This window comes from Carassius gibelio, chromosome A5 (genome assembly GCF_023724105.1).
Source record: "Carassius gibelio isolate Cgi1373 ecotype wild population from Czech Republic chromosome A5, carGib1.2-hapl.c, whole genome shotgun sequence".
NCBI lineage: Eukaryota > Metazoa > Chordata > Actinopteri > Cypriniformes > Cyprinidae > Carassius > Carassius gibelio.
In genome coordinates, this window is record NC_068375.1 from 12,901,162 (window position 1) to 12,921,757 (window position 20,596).

At 34.8% G+C, this 20,596-nt stretch overlaps 1 protein-coding gene across 1 annotated transcript in view; it reads right to left on the bottom strand.

The window, feature by feature from the left end:
• drd2b (dopamine receptor D2b) overlaps nucleotides 1-20,596 on the bottom strand; it is a 49,209-nt gene that overhangs the window by 16,720 nt on the left and 11,893 nt on the right. The window contains exons 2-3 of the mRNA XM_052591817.1: nucleotides 8,361-8,667; nucleotides 493-602 (exon numbers count right to left, since the gene is read on the bottom strand). Coding sequence (XP_052447777.1) covers nucleotides 493-602; nucleotides 8,361-8,639 — 389 coding nt within the window. The 5' untranslated portion in view covers nucleotides 8,640-8,667. The remainder of the gene's footprint in view (nucleotides 1-492; nucleotides 603-8,360; nucleotides 8,668-20,596) is intronic.

Below are 20,596 nucleotides of genomic sequence, written 5' to 3' on the forward strand. Positions count from 1 at the left end.
TTGTTTAACTGAAAAATAGTTAAGCTGTGTGGTCACATTACAAGTAAGCTATATACAAACCTTATACAATATATAATATACCTTATATAATATACCTCATACAAACTTACTTTCTTCTGCAGAACATAAAATAATATATTTAGAAGAATGTTGGTAGCCAAACACTTTTGTTGACCTTTGACTTCCCTCATTTGGATGAAACATCTTTCTTTCTGTTCCACAGAAGCAATTAAGTCAGGTTTGAAACAACAGGAGAAAGAATCTCCAATTTCTTCAAACATATGTTTGCTGTCTTTCATTTTCCTCTCACTATATTTCTAACAGCTGACTCAACTGATGGGTTGAATGACATTTGGAGGCTAGCACATCTGTATAAATCAACAAAATACAGGATGACAATTTCATACAGTACATACAACAACCCCCCCATTCCACTGCCACAAAGATACGTGAGAATCATTAAAATTTTCCTGAACTGACTGCAGAACCTACCTGTCAATACTAATGGCGCACAGATTAAGAATGCTGGCTGTGCACATCATGACGTCCAGGGTGACGAACACGTCACAATGGATTTTACTGAAACGCCACTCCCCCACCACCTGCAAAACAATGTAATTCCAACATTTACTGATAACTTTTTTTTTTTTTTTTAAGATCAAAAGTTGTCCGTTAACAATAATTAATGCATTGTGAATGTGAACTAACATGAACATTTTTATTAATAAACATTGACAAAGGTTAATAAATTATAAAAAAATATATTGCTCGTTAACTCGTTATCATGCATGAATGAGACCTTATTGCAAAGTGCTACCTGAATATTCTATAAGTATATAAAAGTATAAAGAAATATATATATATATATATATATATATATATATATATATATATATATATATATATATATATATATATATATATATGTATATATATGTGTGTGTGTGTGTGTGTGTGTGTGTGTGTGTGTCTGTGTGTGTGTGTGTGCGCGCATTTATACATTTTATATATATATGTGTGTGTGTGTGTGTGTGTGTATCTCTATCTATCTATCTATCTATCTATCTATCTATCTATCTATATATATATATCTATATATATATATCTATATATATATATATATATATATATATATATATATATATATATATATATATATATATATATAATCTACCATATAAAAACAACATGAAATGATTTTCATATAAGATTGCTCATGATTGAAAAATACCAATAACTTGTTATATTATGTAAGGAAAATTCCAGTTGTTTTTCATAAAACCTTTCATTTAGGAACTGCATGTGCTTTTGTATAGAGAGATATTAAACACCACACAGAGCCTTAGCAATACTGCTGGGAAGCCATTAATACACACAAATCAGTGTGCCGATAAACAGCAGTATTTCTATGAAATATTCAATTTAGACACTTTGTGTGTGTTTTATCGTATGTGTGTTCCCTGGGAATTGCGCTGCTAACGCAATACTCTACCACTGAGCCACAGGAATACCTCACAGAAATAAAAAGAGGTGGAATATATGAGATATATGCATGCCTTATTAATGTATTAAAGGCTATTTTCTCAATATTACACTCAACAATTTAAAGAAGAAGAAAAAATACCTTCTATGGTTATTTAGCGTTGGTTTTACATTTTATCTCTTAATATATGCTTTAAAGTCCACCATCTTTTCATTTGAGTACATTCAACAAGCTTTTAGTGGAACTCTTCAGCTCTTAGTATGAATAAGTAAAGAGGTACTTAACTATATTTGAAGTATGTAGTAGAAAGATAATACACTAATTACTGTATGTGTATTTTTCTGGCTCATTGTGCATTATACATTTATTTAATAATTTTCTTTCTTAATCTTTCAGTTCACTTTCAACTTTCCATTTTCTTTTAACTTAGTCAAATACTTACAGAGTAATCGTTTACTGAATTTGTTGTTATTCATTAGAAATATAAATTCAAGAATAATGTTAAATTACCTTCACGACAGTACAATCCTCAATTACAATATCTAGAGCCATGGCCAAAAGTTTTGGCAATTACATCAATTTTGTGCTTTGCAAAGTTTGATGCTTAAGCTGTTGTGGTGTTCATTCACACTGTTTCAAGATTATTGTGTGGTGTTCAGATGCATTTTCAATAATTGCTAAAATCTGTATTGGCAATAAATGAATGAATGAATGAATGAATGAATGAATGAATGAATTCATTAATAAATAAATAAATAAATAAATAAATAAATAAATGTTTTTTGATTCTGACACAAAATGACAAGCTAACATTAATTGACTAATCATATCAGCAGCACATGTGAACATGTGAATGAGTACTAGTCAGGTAAAATCACTATCATACTAATTATACATAACTTAGATTGTAGAAGATTGAACACTATAAAAGGAAGGCTGATGTGCTTCCAATCATTCTGTTCTAGTTAGCAATGGTTACCTCCAAAGAAACACGTGCAGCCATCATCTATTTGCATCAAAATGGCCTCACATGTAAGGAAATTGCTACTAAGAATATTGCACCTGAAATAACCATTCACCGGATCATCAAGAACTTCAAGGAGATAGGTTCAACTACAGTGAAGAAGTTTTCAGGACGTGTCCAGCAAGTGCCAGGACCATCTCCTTCTGAGGAATCAGCTACAGTCTCCAGCAGTGCAGAGCTTGCTCAGGAATGGCAGCAGGTTAGTGTGAAAGCATCGGCACATACAGTGAGGCCAAGACTTTTGGACAACCGCCTTGTACCAACAATGGCAGCAAAGAAGCCACTTTTCTCCAACAAAAACAGACTGAAGGACAGAATGAAATTCTGCAGGAAGTACAAGGTTTGGAGAGCAGAAGACTGGTGCAAAGTTATTTTCTCTGATGAAGCTCCCTTCCAACTGTTTGGTATATCTGGAAAATCAATTGTTTGGAGAAGAAAAGATGAACGCTATCATGAGTTCTGTGTTGTGCCAACAGTGAAGCATCCTGAGACCATCCATGTGTGGAGTTGTTTTTCAACCAAAGGAGTGGGCACTCTCATAATTCTGCCACAAAACACTGCCAGAAATAAAGAATGGTATCAAAACGTCCTGCAAGAGCGATTTCTTCCAAATTAAACTTTGGATCCATGGCAAGGCAACTGCCCGGATCACAATCCCATAGAGAGCCTGTGTTCAGTCCTCAAAAGGCGAGTGGACAAGCAGAAGCCCACACATTGTGATCAACTCCGAGAACTAATAAGGCCAGAATGGATTGCCATCAGTCAGGATTTGGCCCAGAAGCTAATATCCAGCATGCATAATAGAAAGAGCAACAATTTCTTGAATTTTAATGCAAAGAATTAAAATAAATTGAAATTCAAACACAATGCAAAATTTGAACGTTGAATTGATAGCCTTGCTTTATTGGCCATAGATAGATGTGATAGACATGTGTATTTATCTTATAGAAAGTGATAGAAATGTGCATTTATCTTATGTATTTTATCATATTTAACAAAATAACTTTTGCAGACCAGGGTGAAAGAACATCCCAGAATGTGTTGAATTACCGAAGAACCCATTCTGACTTGTTAAAATACATACAGCTTATTGTTTGTGTGTGATTGGGGATTTTTTTCTTTTCTTTCTACCATACATGCAGTAGTGGAACAAATTTTGTTTTAAATTAGTCCAAGCATTGCCTTCCAAAACTGTACCTGCAGGACACATTTTTTTATTTATTTTTTGACATTGCAATTAATATTCCTATATTGTCCTATATTATGAACACTATATTTACTCATTATTCAAGAGTCAAGACCTTTATAAACTCTCTAGAGAAATATCTGTTATGGTAGTCCCTTTCTGCGCAAAGGAAATGATGAAAGTTTTCACTTGGGAGAAGTCATTGATTTGGTATTATCTCACTGCTTCAGCCTAGCCATTTACAAATCCCTACTGTGTAAACACAAAACAATGAACACTTTGTGCAATATCATCACTATTTTTAAATCCTAGTAAATCATGTCCTGTCAGCTGGAACTGTCAACATAACTCATAGCATAAATTTGCTCAATATTTTTCCGCTCGTCACTATATCTTCGGTTCTTTTTCAACACCGATCCTATTACCTAGACATAGCTTTCTAAATCAGTACTGGCATAATTTATCAGCCTTCCCTTTCTCCATCCTCTCCATCATTAGATGCAGAAATCACAGTGATAGCATTTCTGCCCAAGCACATCTTTATAAAGCCATTCATTATTTACAGGTAAACGGTGACAAGACGACACCGTCTAGGTCGACAGCTCAATACAGTGTGTCTGCAACACTGCCAGGAAACTCTAAAGTGATTGAAGACATCTACAGTATCTAAATTTAAGCCTTAAAGTAGCTGCCGCAAAAAAAAAAAAAAAAAATGCATACACTGTTGTACGTTTGGTCTAATCTGGGATCTTTGATGGGGGTCCACAGTAATACTACAGGGGGTCTGTCAAATACTTTTTAATCTGAAAATATTTTTTTATTCAACAAATTTTAACCAAAACTAAATTTAAGAAGCTGCAGTTTGAGTTTCATTGGCCCTCCCTCATTTAAATGTACTCATTAAAAATTAAATGTAATGTACACCTTTATGAATGTGTACATCAATAATGTAAGGACAATCATAAAGCAAGTAAACACATTATTATGTCAGTATACATGTGATTACACAGTGTTGTTTGTGTGGATTTTTATAGTTTACAGTAATTGGCAATATTTTGAGTGGTTTAGTTGGAATCAATTTATTTAACCTTTATCATGTATTCATTTTACCCCCCTCGTTACACTATATCATGAGGGACTGATGGAATGACAATGGCAAATAAAGTGCTTTTGCGTATGTGAGACTTTAAGTGCCAGTTTTTGACGTGTACATTGTAGTGGTCTACTAAGGAAGTACAGGTAATTTGCCATACTGTATTCGCTACTAGGTGACAGATTAAAAGATGAGTATATTTTGCATGGTAAATCTAGTTTTTTTTAGACTTATTGGCATCATAGAAGACTAAAAACTATTCTTCTGACAATATGTTGTCATTTAATGGCAAAAGCATGCTTTCTCTCGCCCGTTTAAATGCCATTTTTTATTATGCTAATTATAAATGACTGAATGTTTCTGTCCTCTTGGTTGTTGCTGTTGCTTACTGATGTGCGTATTTGCATCACGCGTTGTCAAACTGATGAGGATGTTTTCTTAATTTGCATGTTTGTTTTTCTTTTTACATGTGTTTTTTCATTTGCAGCGTGTTGAGTTATCTTGGCCAAAATAAATAGAGCATTCTTTCACTGTTCAAGAATGTAGAATAACATCATTCATGTTTTCAGTATGAGCTATGAGCTACTTTAGGGCTACATTGTAAAATCTCCAGAAAGCATTGCATAAACCCTTCTAATCATCAATAAGGTGGTCACATTTTTCAAGGAGGTTGAAAGAGCAGCTGAGTTGAGCAAAAGGGTCGTTTCACAGAGTGATGCGGATTGAGATGGACATTGATAAGCGACATGATGATGCCAAGTGGGTTTCTCTTTTGTGTTGACCTGCTGGACATGAAAAGCCAACTGTGCAGGGCCACAGAATTTCAAAGTTACCCCCGGATGAAAATGTCAACATGCCTTCATTTAAACCATGAAAATGCTTCTCATGTATCTTTAAAAAAACTGCGCTACCAATGAGGTTTTTCCACATCTGATGTTAGACTGAAAATTGATATGGATGATATTTCAAGGCCCCATTAACATTTCTGCAGAGAGTTTGTAAGGTTTGAAATATACTGGCACATGGTTTATCATTATTCAATGAGTTTTTATTTTCATAAATGTAAACACTTTAGCTTTGTTTTGATGGTCTTTTCTGTAGAGCAGGATGCCTGATGAGTTTGTGTCACTGATATCTCAATAGTACTGAATGGACTTAATAATGGACTGCACATTAAAATTCTCAATTTGTGCTACAAAAAGCACACATTCCTTACATTCCCAGTGATATTATCATTATTTGTGGTTAATAGTGCAACAGAAAAGCAATTCAGCAGAGAATGCCTGTCACATTTTAGCAGTTCAATTGTAGGCTTTTGAGATAATATTGCCCTGAGCACAAACACAGTTTGAATAAATCCAAGAGTTGGCTTCAGCTACAACTATATCAAAAAGGTGTTCTTTGAAATATAATAAACTTAACTGAAGTGAAATAGAAAATAATAATAATAATAATAATAATAATAATAACAACAACAACAACAACAACAACAATAATAATCATCATCATCATCTCAGCTATTTGCCAAGGCAACATTTATCTCTTTATTTAGTATAACTGGATGTACTAATACTAAAACTGAAATAAACATTTATTAAAGCTAACAAATTAATTATACATTGAAGATATGAAAATAAAAACAAATTCAAACTGTAATAGTATCTCTTGGATACTTAAATAATTGCTGCCAATCTGAATAAATCAAATTATAATGATGACATAATCTAGAACGACAACAAAATAATGACAAAATATTAGTCAATTTGTTGTAATTCTGTCACTGGATGTCTATCAATCTATCAATGAAGGTTAATCATTGTCAAATGATCCCTTTACCATTATCAAATGACCTGCAAAAGTGATCCATCAGAGGAGGGAAGGACTTCAACTGCTACCTAACCAGGAAGATTAAGATTTACAAACATTATAATGTCCACAAGGAAACCCTTTATATAATCAAGAGCAATCGGTTAACATGCACATCAGTTTTTCTCCATGACCATCATTTTGTGTCACAGAGGAAAACTGAATGATATTGCATCTATACAAATCCATGGTTGATTGACAATTTTATATTAACTGTTGTTGGCCCATCTCATTTTAATATTGAACAAGGTTGCTGATTTGTTAATGGTTAAGTTCCCAGTGTGCACTGAAGCATGCATAAATTATTTTTAGGTTTACATGTTAGGTGTTGAGAAGGGGGCACAATATACTGGTACCAGATATGTTAACAACACTGGATATACAGTATAAGCCAATATTGGATTTTTTTATATATATATTTGATATTTAATTTAGCCCTTTTACATACTTTTTTAAATTTAGGTGATATTTTCTATCATTTAAATTTCACTTAAATCTTCTGAAAATTCCAAAATAAATATACATTTTCATACAGTACTTATCATAATAATGTTATATAGAATTTTAAATTAATAATTGAAAATGTTAGGAAGTAATCAGAACTAATGTTGGGAGGTTAGATGTGGACATTTAAATTGCAATGTACTAATCTGACCAGCAGGACATAAATTGGCTTACACTTGATTTATGTCTCATAAGACATTCAAAATGTCAACGTGTGGGAGAAAGACAAAAGCAGACCTATGGGTTAATTTGAAAAAGTGTGACAACGTGAAAGAGAACTCAATTTGGTACAGCTGGCTGTGCCACACAAGCCTGAAGCACATACACAGAAAGACTCCTCTCAGACAGTGTACAAGTAACAAATTTAGTTGTCTTTCGCATCTTATTGCACCAGAATAAACAAATACAGACAAAACTATGCCAATATGTTTGTTTTGTTGAGTATTCACATAAACAGTGTTAACTATGTCTTAAGTTAATATAAACAGCTGGGAGAATATTGGATGTGTACCAGTGTATTGGATCTGTGCATTAAGTCTTAAAGTGACAGCAGCCTAATATACCTGCTCCTGTGTGTGTCCATAATGTTAATTCAACAACAAAAGAAAGAGTCAAGATCACTCACTGCTCTTGACTGAATAACTTAAGTAGCTTTAACAAGGATTCACCTATATAGAATTTATAGAAATAAATATGGGTCAAAATATATTGCATCACAGTCCCACAATGCATGCTATTGGTGGTCTTATACGGAGTGTAATACCTAAGGACATAAGGAGAAAATGTTAAATTACCCTACTGATGCATTGCTGCAGCTCAATTAGTCCTTTATTTCCTATGAAACCTTTGTGGGGCTACAAATTATAGTCTGAGGTGCAATATGTTTCAAGGACAAAGGACGGATCAATTGGAAATCACACAGCTGACACAAAAGCTGTGTGGTGCCACGTGCATTATAAAGCTGTAAGGCGCCAGCTTACTGCAGCCTCTGGGACATGTCCTAAAGGTGTTGTTAGCTGATTATCCTACTAAATTAATTTAAAAGAACATATTTAAGCAATAGTGAGGCACTTTGAATCATGCCTCATATCCTTAAAGTGTTTAAAAGGTCAATGTTGAGGCAAATTATTATTATTATTATTTTTTTTACATATAATCTCAATCCAGAAATGTGGCTCCATTTGATACAATTAATGTTTCTTACCTCAAGGTACACCACCCAGGGCATAACTAATGTGGCCACAAGAAGATCTGCCACCGCCAGGCTGACAATGAGGTAATTAGTGGTGGTCTGCAGCGCTTTCTCTCGGGAGACAGCCATGCACACCAACACATTGCCGAAGACAATGACAAAGATGAGGAGAGTCAGGAGCATGGCATAGTAGTTATACTGATGCTTGGCCTCACAGCTTGTGCTGTTGAGTGCCCCGGTCCTGTTGTCATAATAAGTGTCATTGTAGGGATACTCCGTGAGGAAATCCATGAGCTGTGGCCAGGGAAGAAGCCTGAAACTGAGAGACATAATTCACTGTCAGTGAAGCCACAAACATGGAATGAAACCAAGCAGTAGTACACCAACACAAAGGAAATATTATTGATCAGATGTTGCTCTATCATATCACAGTTTTCGGGTATGTTTCATTTATAGCAGAAGTGTGTAATTTACAGATCATGTTCATCACCAAATGGAAAGAAAATTTGGATTTTCTTTTAAACATCTTACTGAAACACTCCTAAGTCATAAGTATGAGATATAAAACTGAAAATTCTGACCGTTTTCTTGCAATTTTGAGTTTGTATCTTACAATTCCAACATTTTTTCCTCAGAATTCTGAATTTACATCTCACAATTCTCACAATTTTCTCTCTTTTTATCTTGCAATTCAGCTTTTTTGGTTCCTGCCATTGAATAAAAAAAATCTCACAATTCTGACCTTTTCCTTGCATTTCTGAAAGTATATCTTACAACTCTTTCCCTCGGAATTCTGAATTTACATCTTGCAATTTAGCCTTTTGGTTTCTGACACAGAATAAAAAAAATACAATTTTGAGATTAAAAGTTGCAATTACTTTCCTTATTTATTCTTTTTTTTTTTCATGAACTTCGATGTTCCTAGAATTTAATGAGAAAGTTTTGAGTTTATACAGACTTCTCAGACCTGTAATAGCATCCTGGCATTTCAAGTTTGTGACGTTGTCAAAAACTCCTAAAAAAAGGAGAAGTGTTTTTCTTAGAACCAAACTGAGAAGCCTTCATTTGCATTTAATCTCACTGCTATCTAGAAGAAATAAGTGAGATATTTAAGAGAACTCATTTAGTATGTGTTTTTTCCTTCCCACTGGAAGCTTGGTTTGAACAAGAACAGAACAAAATTTAACAGAATTAATGGATTAAACAGTCATTTAATGAGAGATAATTTATATTCACACGACTTTATGAGGACAGATTCAATATGATTCAGTTATAAAAGCAGCAAGATGCTAAGGAAAGAAAATGAATTAGAACGGGGAATCTTCAGCACTCTTGCACACTATGGGTAACACTGAGCATTGTAAATGAACAATCAGCACAATTACAGCATTCACCTGACACTCTCGAAATCACACCTTTCATCATTTCCTAAGTAAAATATTTGAGACACACACATTACAGAAATTATCTTCTATCCTTCCTCCAGTTTCTCCTCTAAGCTCCATAACATTGGACAGCTGCTGAAACATGGTTGATTTGTTCTGTGTGAATAGCGGCATAATAGCCGTCTTGTATTGATTTGGAATTTACACAGCAAGATCTATTCCTGTTCCAAAATCAATATCTCAAACTGACAGGAAATAGCAGTGAGACTGAGGATACAAGCTACCATAGCTTAGGGACAGTTATCATATACAGTATATTATAAATGTATAATATTTATTAAAATAATGTTTGAATGCCTCCATTTTATACAAAGTATGCCCGGCGCTGACTGTCACAAGGTAAATTATGGTTGTCATAATCAAGTCAGAAATACAATATATATATATATTTGTTAGTTTTTTTATAGAATTAAGTAATGTGAACACAATCAAACACAAGCATACATGAGAAAAGAAGCAACTATACAATAAAGTATAACAGTAAAGTTCTTAGAACAAAAGCCAATTTTTTATAAATATCATAAAAAGTTTATCTAATAGTTTCTTTTGAACAGAAAGTATTTTTCTATTCTTTTTTTCTATTTTCTTTCATATTTTTGCTCATTTATGAATTGTTTTGTGTTTCATGACTCTGAGCCTATAACAAACTATTAACATGCACTATATATTAACTGTTTCTTTTTCAAATTTCAAAAATAGACTGACAAATATTCATTGGAATATAAAAGTGTGAAACTATATATACTACTGGTTAAGGTATAAACCAACACACACCACTCTCTTCAATCTCTTAAATTAGATAATGCATTTTGCTGTGAAAATTCAATCTGATCTATGTTCATCCTCAATCAAATGCTTTGCACTTGAGAGTGACAGTTTATCTAATCTGGCATGTCAATGCCTCCATGCCCTTATCCACTCTGTTACACAGGATTTCTCATGTTTGCCCTCTTTAAGTCTGAATTGATGTTGAGCTTTAGAATATTCAGCTTCTGATTAAAGCACGGAATCCTCCGGAGACTTATCATTTTATCTTTTGTCAAACTCAGTCAATCAATAATTAAACACATTCTTGTGATGACAAGTCAGCACACAGTGGACCATATGCTGCACTATAAGACACTCACAAATGATAATAGCAAAGTCTAACAAACCAATAAAAACACAAATGTTCAAGCATCAAGGCAAAAACAATTAAAAAGAAAAATCAATATAGAATCTTTTTCTTTCCCAATGAAAGAAAAATTACGACAAAACCACAAAGAAAGAACAGACAGTAAAACAAATGCCCTTTCACAGAAACAATCTCCCTGCTCCTTTATAGCATCAATCTATATTCGCTGCCCTCCACCCTTACCCACAATCACTTCTGTGAATGTGTGTGACGGTGGCGCCACAGATTCAATGGAGCAAGTGAAGGCCACTGATTGATGCAAACTGCCTGACAAAATGATGTCTTTGTCAAACACAGCAGAGAGGATCCTCCATCCAGCTTTGATCCAACAAGAATCAATGAATACCTTCGAACCACTGAGCACCTTCCCTTTGCTCAGGATTGCCCATCTGAATAGTTTGTCTCACTTATTTCAAGTCCTAAATGACTAGGATGCTAATTGTATGGTATTTTAATTTTAATACTTCTAATCAGTTTTATTAGAAGAAAATAATGTTATTCAGGCATATTCAGTCAGGAAGCAGTTCTTTCATTGCTGTGGTAGTTTATTTTAACTTTAATATTCCTCAGAGAATGTTACTGATGTAAAAAAAATAAATAAATATACTCTTGACTTGAGATTGAATTGAAAGGTAAAATATTTCAGTAAAACAAGTAACAATGTAATATAAACAGTTAAAAATGGATACATTATTGAAGTAACATCCGTTTACATCAATAATACAAATATAAATATGATAATCCAATATCCTTGATCTAAATTATGTCTGGCAGGACCAGGTATTTCGGTGCTCCAGGCCTAAAGTACATCTGTTATCAGGGATTGCCTGGCGGTCTTCACTTTGCCTCTTGGGAAATCTAGGCGAGGGCAGAGATGTATTAAGCTTTTGAATCAAAATTAATTCTGGGGAGGAACAAGGTGATTCCTGGTTCTGCTAGGTAACAATAGCTGCATTTACATGGATCCAGTTCAATCGTAATAGGAATAGAAGCACAATCAGAACAAAAAAGTAATATGTAAACACGTCAATTGGACTGAATTGGCCAGAGCAAACTATAATTTTGATCGGATTGTAAGGGTTAGTTTATTCCTTTTGGTAATCCGACTGAGAGGACATGTAAAGTACTGCATATGCACAGTGACTTGGAAATAATGTAATGACGTATGAGGCATGGAACGAGCTGTTCTTCCTGGTGAATAAAGAGTCATAAATAAGCGTCCCATCATTTTAAAACTCCCCTTTCACTCAGTGTCTGTGAAGTGGAGGATTCCTTGTTTAAGACTCTCATTAACAAATGACTGGTTTTGGGTGCGGGAAGGGGCACTTTTACTAATTTTTTAGTTCATGTGCTGGTCGTTACCTCATAAGAACCCAAAGTAGATAAATAATCATGTGTGCTTTTTAAAACAGCATGCGACAGCAGCGGGAAACTGTTTATTCATGCAGTGTGGCATGTCAAAAGCGTAAATCCAATCAGAAGTTTGTGACATTTAAACGCGCAAATCCACCCGATCTCTTTATTTAGCGTTCAAGTAAACACTACGTTCGGATTCATCAATCAGAACGAATTCATTCTGATGGAAGCAAAAAGTGTCCATGTAAACGCACCTAATTAGCCTCAAACATCTTTCACCAATCAATAGCATGTGACACTTTGATTTGACTGAATGAATATTTCCTCCAGCAGAAGATCTCTGATATTCTGTTGCTCCCTGATTAGCTGTCTAGTTGGATACAGTATTTGACATGTTTTTCATGGCCAAAGAGCTGTGTTTCTGACAGTGTATGATGGTGATCACATAAATGAGAACTGACCCCCCAGACAAACCAGTGGCTGGTAGGATATCACAAAACACATGGGGACTCCAGCAACAGGACAGTGTGGAAACTACAGAGAAAGAAAAAGCAATTTCAGTGTCATTTTCTCCATATCCACCCCCACCCACAATAAAAGGGGTCTTTTCGTGATATGTACTTGAACATATGATGGGGGGAAAGATTGTATTGCAGTTTCTGCAGGCAAAGCAACATTCAACTCTATCTCACAGCAACCAATATGTGTAGTCCGTGGCACCGAGAGGAGGAAGGATATCATATTGCAGGAGTGATGTTGCGAATGGAGATATATTGTATTGAAAATTAATCAAGAACATTTCTTTTCAAAGCCCCAGAGTGAAGATCTTTCTGAGTGTTGATACAGTTTAATCAATTAACATAGCAAACACACACACACACACACATATATATATTATAATATCATTTAGCAGACAGTTAAAAATATATGAATCTTGGTCATGAATTAAGTTAATTTTCTTTTATTCATTCCCTCATTTAAGTAAATTATGTCACGTTGTGCTGATTTGTTCCCTTGTTTTAATTAAATCAAAATTATGGCAATTAATTGGTACAATGTGGCCATGATTTATTAAAACCAGAACATGAGAAAAAATTCTTAATCAGTGGCCAAGATATAAGATTTTTCTTCTTCTTCTTCTTTGTCAATTGGAAGCTGCATTAAAAAGCCCCCTCTGTTTGAATGGGCATGATGCCTCTTATAATTATCTTTTGCATTCAGTCACCAGTCTTTTCTACCCAATATAAGCATTAGTAAGTAGCCTTTAAGCAGAAAACACTGTGGCAAGGGAAGTTAGTGTTTTACTCAAGATATTACCTGTCCAGCTTTTATGATAATTAAAGTATACCGTACAAAAGCTGTGAATCCATTACTATTCTTAAAAGTCCTTTCTGGATGATAAATTTACACTTCAGAAAGTTTTTCTCCATCATTTATTGATAAATGAAGCAAACTGGGTAACTGCTGTTTGTGGTGTATGTGTATGTGTGTGTGTGTGTGTGGTTTCTGAACATGATTTTGTAGATCAGAAATGAGCAGTAAAAATAAGAACAGTCCAAAATCAATTAACTTTCAGTGAATACTATAATAAACTATAATACTTGAAACATGAAACTAATGAAAATTTAATGTGGTGAATGCCGTTATAAACTAAGACAGGCTCATGTCGAATCACAATTTTTTAAGCGTAATACAGTGTTGCACATTATAATCACACATAATACTTCGGAGTTCATGAACACAACGGCCAGTCAGAGGCATCCACATCAGTCATCCCTGAAATCTCTCAGTTTTTGCGTGAGAGTACTTAATTAATCTCACAAATTTTCTCATCATAAGTAACAAAGTGCAGATGTATGAATTATGCAAGTAAGAGATGCATTTATCATACAGGGTATGTACAAATTGATTGATTATGACAGGAATTTTGTATGCTTAATATCTGGCTAGAATATATTCTTCTATGCGAAAGTTCTTTGCTCACTTTCTCCATAATTTACTCGCTGTTTGGATAATGTATGTTTTAATATGTGAAGCATTATAATTTTTAACTTAGAATGTTTTTACTGAGTTGTGATAACTTTAGATACAAATTCAGTCATATTCAAATATTTCCTGATATCATATCAGGTACTTGTCTAATCAGTGTCCAATCATAATGTTTTCTGGTTTTCTGAGCGGAGCAAGCCAAAATAAAACAACAACAATGATTTAAGATAAAACTAAAAACATTTTGTTAGTCAATGTTTAATTTCGTGGACTTACTATAAATAAGGACAATTTCAAAAGAAAAGAGCAAAGGTTGTGGGTTCAATTCCGAGGGAACACACATACTGGTAAAATGAAATGGTATATCCTGAATGCACTGTAAGTCGCTTTGGATAAAAGTGACTGCTAAATACATAAATGTAGATGTTTTCAGTTTATATGTCTTAGAAACAGTCTAACATACTTATTTTATGTTTCCAGTGATGTGTTTACAAATGGAAACATAAAGAGACCTCAGCTGAACTTAAAAGTTGAACGCTAAAATAAGAAACATGTTTAAGAAAATTAGTAATTGTATATATAGTATAACATTTTTATCACATATGTTTCTCTTAAATTGTAAACCAAGCTCACAGCACAATTTGTCATGTGCTGTACTCAGGGGCGAACTTACCCATTGGGCAGGGTAGGCGACTGCCTTGGGACCCCAAAAGCCAAGGGGCCCCCTAAAATGCTTTTCATATACGAGATGCGCATTAAGCACAGACACGCGAACGGTTGCTGTTTACGGTGTTTATTACCACGACAACCGTCTGCGTATCCGAGCTGAACGAGCTTCTTGTGTATCCTGCTTACAAATGAAAATATTATGTATCTGAAGCTGACTGCTGCACGAGTGCGAGGTCTCCCTTTCTCAGAGTGCACACACTTCTCTCTCTGCATCTGCTCAGTTCAGCGAGCGGCTGAAAGGAGCTGCGTTTTCAGTTAAAACACAGATATGTTGTTTCTCAAATTTGACATGCAGAAATGACGAAATCACAGCACAGCTATTGTCTATATCTTGTCTGTAGCCTATTGATTTCATCAGACGACAGCACGATTATATATCAGCATTTCTGTACAGATAAACACCTCTGAAGGGAGAGCTGGTTAGTCTAAATGCATCGCATTTCAGTCACTATTTCATATTCATGCCGTTGTCTGACAAAAAACAGTCAAATATATCAATAAAAACACTTTCTAGAATTTAGCTTTATCAAAAGACATTATGTGGCACAGAGATGCAAACAAATGTAATAGTAAATAATAAATGTACATTTTGCATGTTCAGAAGAAGTGAGCTGCTCTGTCTTGCGGAAATACAAACAGGCTGTGTGTGTGTGTGTTTTTTTCATGAGTCTAATAGACATGAACAAGTTCTCTGAAAAACATCTATGACCTATGAAACATGTCTACTCTTTACGATCTGTTAATTATGGTTTCACTAATAATAAAAATACATTACATAAAGCATCCATATTTGTCCATGCCCATGTTGATTAGATTAAAAACGTGAAGGTCTGGTTTCACAAACTAAGATATTTAAGCAACTTTTACAAAAATGCCTTGGAAGAAAATTTTACAGGTGTGCATCTTGACGCAATGACACTGACATATTTTAAGATATGTTAGAGCAAGATATTTTCAGTTGAGACAGCTCAAACCTGTATTTTAGTCTGGGACTAGCTTAAACCTTGTCTGTGAAACCAGGGGCAAAGTATTAATTTAACGTACATTTAGAACAGATAAAAATGTGTGATTAAATTAACTCATGATAATCATGTGATAAGTCACGATTATATATTTGAATTGATTGACAGCCCTAAATTAAAATTATTAAAATTAAATGTAGGCTGATGCTGGTAATTCATCAGTAGACTTTGCTCGTCAATATAGGCTATATTTTTAACACTTTTCTCATTCTTACGAATTCAAGTTTTTATATGAATGAAACTCTGAAGGGAACTGGTTTTCTTCAAAAAAGTTTCGATCACATTTTCATTTTACCTGATTAAGTGTCTTTTATTTTACTCGCAGAGAATGAATGTGGGTTTCAATAATCCAGTCTGCAGTTTTTTGTTCAGACCAATGCAAAATACATCCGTTTTAAATGATATAATGATTTATACTTCTGATTCATCCCTTTTCTTAAAAAAGGTTTTTATTTTATAATAATTTTTTTTATTTATTTTTATTTTTTTTACTTGTATGTCAATGGTAATCACTTACTATTTCGTGGTCTACAACATTAAATAATAAAAGTGTCTGCTTAATGAATAAATGTCAATGTAAATGAAAGAATCCCATTATAACATATACATTAAAAGGTAGAAACATTGGACACAACAATGTGGCACCATTGTGCAGCAGCAAGCATCACAACAAAAAAAAGAACCTCAAGGTTGATCTAGGTAAATGTGTGCAAATGTATAGGGCCACATTCCTATATTTGCCTGGGGCACCCAATTCACTAAATCCACCCCTGGCTGTACTTGCTGTTTAAAGGGCGAATTTGTATAATGATGCAGTGACCTTTGCTTATTTTTGGTCCTATAGTGTGCCAGAAGTACATGAAGATGTGCAATCCTCTGGGGAGAGCAATTTTCATATTTCTCTCAGAACTGTTAAGGTCAACAGAAGGAAGGTAGTTATTAGATAACTACAAAAGGGCACTTATACCTGGAGAATGTTGTCACCCATTTGTATCTCATCTGCCATATTATGAGGGGAACATCACACTTAATACTTGAGGGAAACAGCTGACAGCTTCCCTGGGTCTGTTTGCAGTAATGACTCTCAGTGTTTCACTCAATGTACCACGTAAACATGCCAGTTTGTTAGGTCATGTTGACAAACTGTATGCAAGGATGTTGTGGATTGCTAAGCTTGTTAAGGCTGGGTAAAGTCAGAAAAGTAATAGCACACTTCTGTCAGATGAGCTACATGTCAAAGTTTAGAGGCTCTTAGGCTTAATTCAAATGGAATCTGAGAACTACCTATTGTAACTATTTTTGATCCCGTCATCTTAATTTATTTGATGATTATTTGATCAATTGCTTCCCTCTTACATCAAACTCTGCAATGTAAATACAAATAAAATATAAAAATTTAAATGCTTGTATTATTAAATGCAATGAAAGATGAAGAATGTACTGAATGTTAGCAAAGAGCATAATATGCTAAAAAAGACACTATGCTTCTAAGTACAGGTCGAGAGCTGTAGTTCAAGTCACACAAATTTGGTTTCGGGAAACACCAACTTGTTAAAGTATGTCAGCAACAATGGAATTTGCTACCATAGCTGCTTAACGATGGTTTTGGGAAACACACCTCCAGACAGATGTTGCTACTATGTGCTGACTGCCTGTCTTTAAAGGGGGGGGGGGGGTGAAATGCTATTTCATGCATACTGAGTTTTTTACACTGTTAAAGAGTTGGATTCCCATGCTAAACATGGACAAAGTTTCAAAAATTAAGTTGTACGTTTGAAGGAGTATTTTTGTTCCAAAAAAACCTCTTCCAGTTTGTCACAAGTTTCGGAAAGTTTTTTTCGAGTATGGCTCTGTGTGACGTTAGATGGAGCGGATTTTTCTTATATGGGTCCTAGGGCACTTCTTCCCGGAAGAGCGCGCTCCCGTATAGCAGAGCAGAGAGAGCACAACAGACATTCACTGATCAGAGCGAGAGCGTCGCGAAAAGTCACAAAAGAAGTGTGTTTTTGGTTGCCAGGGCAAGACAACCCTGCACAGATTACCAAAAAAAAAAAAACAGCATTAAGGGACCAGTGGATGGAGTTTATTTTTACAGAGCATCAACGGAGTTGTGCAAGTGTTTTTGTTTGTTCCCTGCATTTCGAAGATGCTTGTTTTACAAACAAGGCCCAGTTTGACGACGGATTTGCGTATCGTTTATTTCTTAAGGATGATGCAATCCCAACGAAAAAGGGTCACGATCGTGTGTTGGAACCGCAGGCGGTGAGTAAAACTGCTTAAAATATCTCTGCCTCCTTGTTAGTGTGTCCCCTCCCATGCCGGAGACCCAGGTTCGAGCCCCGCTCGGAGCAAGTCGTTGCTGCTGCTGCTCTCGTTCAGTTTCAGCCTCGTGATCTGATTCTGGATCATAAATAAACGGCTGAATCTGACTGTTAGTCATGGTTTGTTTTGGATGATGGTTTTTCCTCACGGTAATGTCACAGCTTCCAAACGCTCTCAATGCAAAAGCCTACTGGCGCTCGTGATTCTTTAGCTCCGCCCACACGTCACGCCTCCAGCCGGTCGTGTTTTTCCGGGAAAAATCGGTACAGACTATGTTTCTCTTATGAATATAATAAAACTAAAGACTTTTTGGAGTTATGAAGGATGCAGTACTACTCTATAGGTACTCAAGATTAACAGGATATTGAGTGAAAACGAGCATTTCACCCCCCCCCCCCCTTTAATGTACTCACAAATTAATAAAGCTGAAAAGAAAATTTAGGACTCACACTTTATTTTAATGTGTCCTTTCTTACAAATAGGTAATTAATAATATTAATTAACAGGATTGACTTACTATATGTTTAGTTTTAGGGTTTGGTTTAGTTGTGTGTAATTACACAATTATTACATAGAAAAACATGTAACTCATGTAACAAGGACATTAAAATAAACCTATTTAGATATTACTTGACAACTTCAGGCTAAAATACACTACATTACTCTGGCCTAGATTTTTGCCTTAGAGGAGCTGGCACTAGTTTCTGAAATCAGATCAAGTCTTCAGATTATAAGAAGGCGCAGTGGACAGACATCACGGAAAATCACATTGTGTGTGAAGGGCACAGACCCATCCCACCATTTTATTTTTGGTCAAATTTAGAAATTGTTTTCATTTGTCATGCCTCTCCTAAAAGGATGAAAGTGTATGATAACTGCAGAGGACATCTTGTGTTTCTTTCAATGACTGGCTACTAGTATGCAGGTTATTTGTGAGAAACTTTGTTGCCATGGAAACAACACTAATGATGGTTTGTTTCTCATCTCAGACCAAAGATTTTTTAAATAAGGAAACATTATGTGAGCACTTTATTCTAAAACGCAATTATTACTATACAGAAAAAAGTTTCCTAGACATATAAAATCCCTCTGCATATTGTTTACTGCAGTTAAACAGTGTCCTCACTTTATGTATTGCTATTCAAAGGTGCTGTACAATTTATATTATTTCAGAAATATTCTGTTACAGAAACCTAAATATATACGATATCAAGCAGTACAGAGTAAATTTGAGTACTCATGCTGTGTGTTGGCTCCAAAAACAACCCATCTGAGACCTCATGGCAGACATCCTCCATCCAAACATGATAATGCACCTAAGTTCTGTGCGCATGTTGTGTGTCTGGGGTCACATCACAGATTCTAGCCATGGAATCGCTCACTGTCTCTCTCTGTCTCTTTGAGCAGTATGTTGGAATATTCTAGTGCCCCGGGCCACTGGAGCTCTGGCTTTGCCCCACTGATGCCCCTGCTCTGTCTCATCTCATTAGTTAGCTGGGGTGCATACGAAAGGAAGGAAAGAGGGAGAAGAGGACAGGGGAGAATAAAAGGAGAAGAGAGGAGCGATGAGGATAGGAAAAGAGAAAAGAGATGGGATACATAATTATCTTTCACGCAGACTCTGATTCAAATGAAATGTAAAACTATTAAAAACATATAAATTTAAAACTTTTACCAGTTTCAAATCTTTCACCATCTTTAACCAAATTTAGAACGGTTAATTCAGTTCTCGATCTGCTTCCACTTAACACTCAAGGACTTAGAAATAATATTCATAATGTGATTAGTGATTAATTACATAAATATTATATTATAATATATTATATTAATAAGAAAATAATAATGACATTTCTGAAAATACCTAAAAATAACTTTCTGTACCATTCAATGAACAGTTTACTGTTTGTGAGAACAACACGAGAAAGTCTGAGCACTAATGTTCAGTGTATTTTTTCTGTGTTACATATATTTGTGGAACATTTATCTAGGTGGCGATCTGTGGGAGCAGTATGACATCATTGGGGATTCCTGGCATTGGCAGCAACAAAAGCACTCTCACTGTTTAATTTCATATGTGATTTTTCTTTGTGTGGGTGTTTTTCTTCTTCTTCTCTTATTCTTTAATCAGTAATGGGTAGTGGATTTAATTGTTAGTTCATGGATTGTTTATTTAGTAAGCTTAGTGAGGGAAGCAGAGGCCCGGAAGACTCA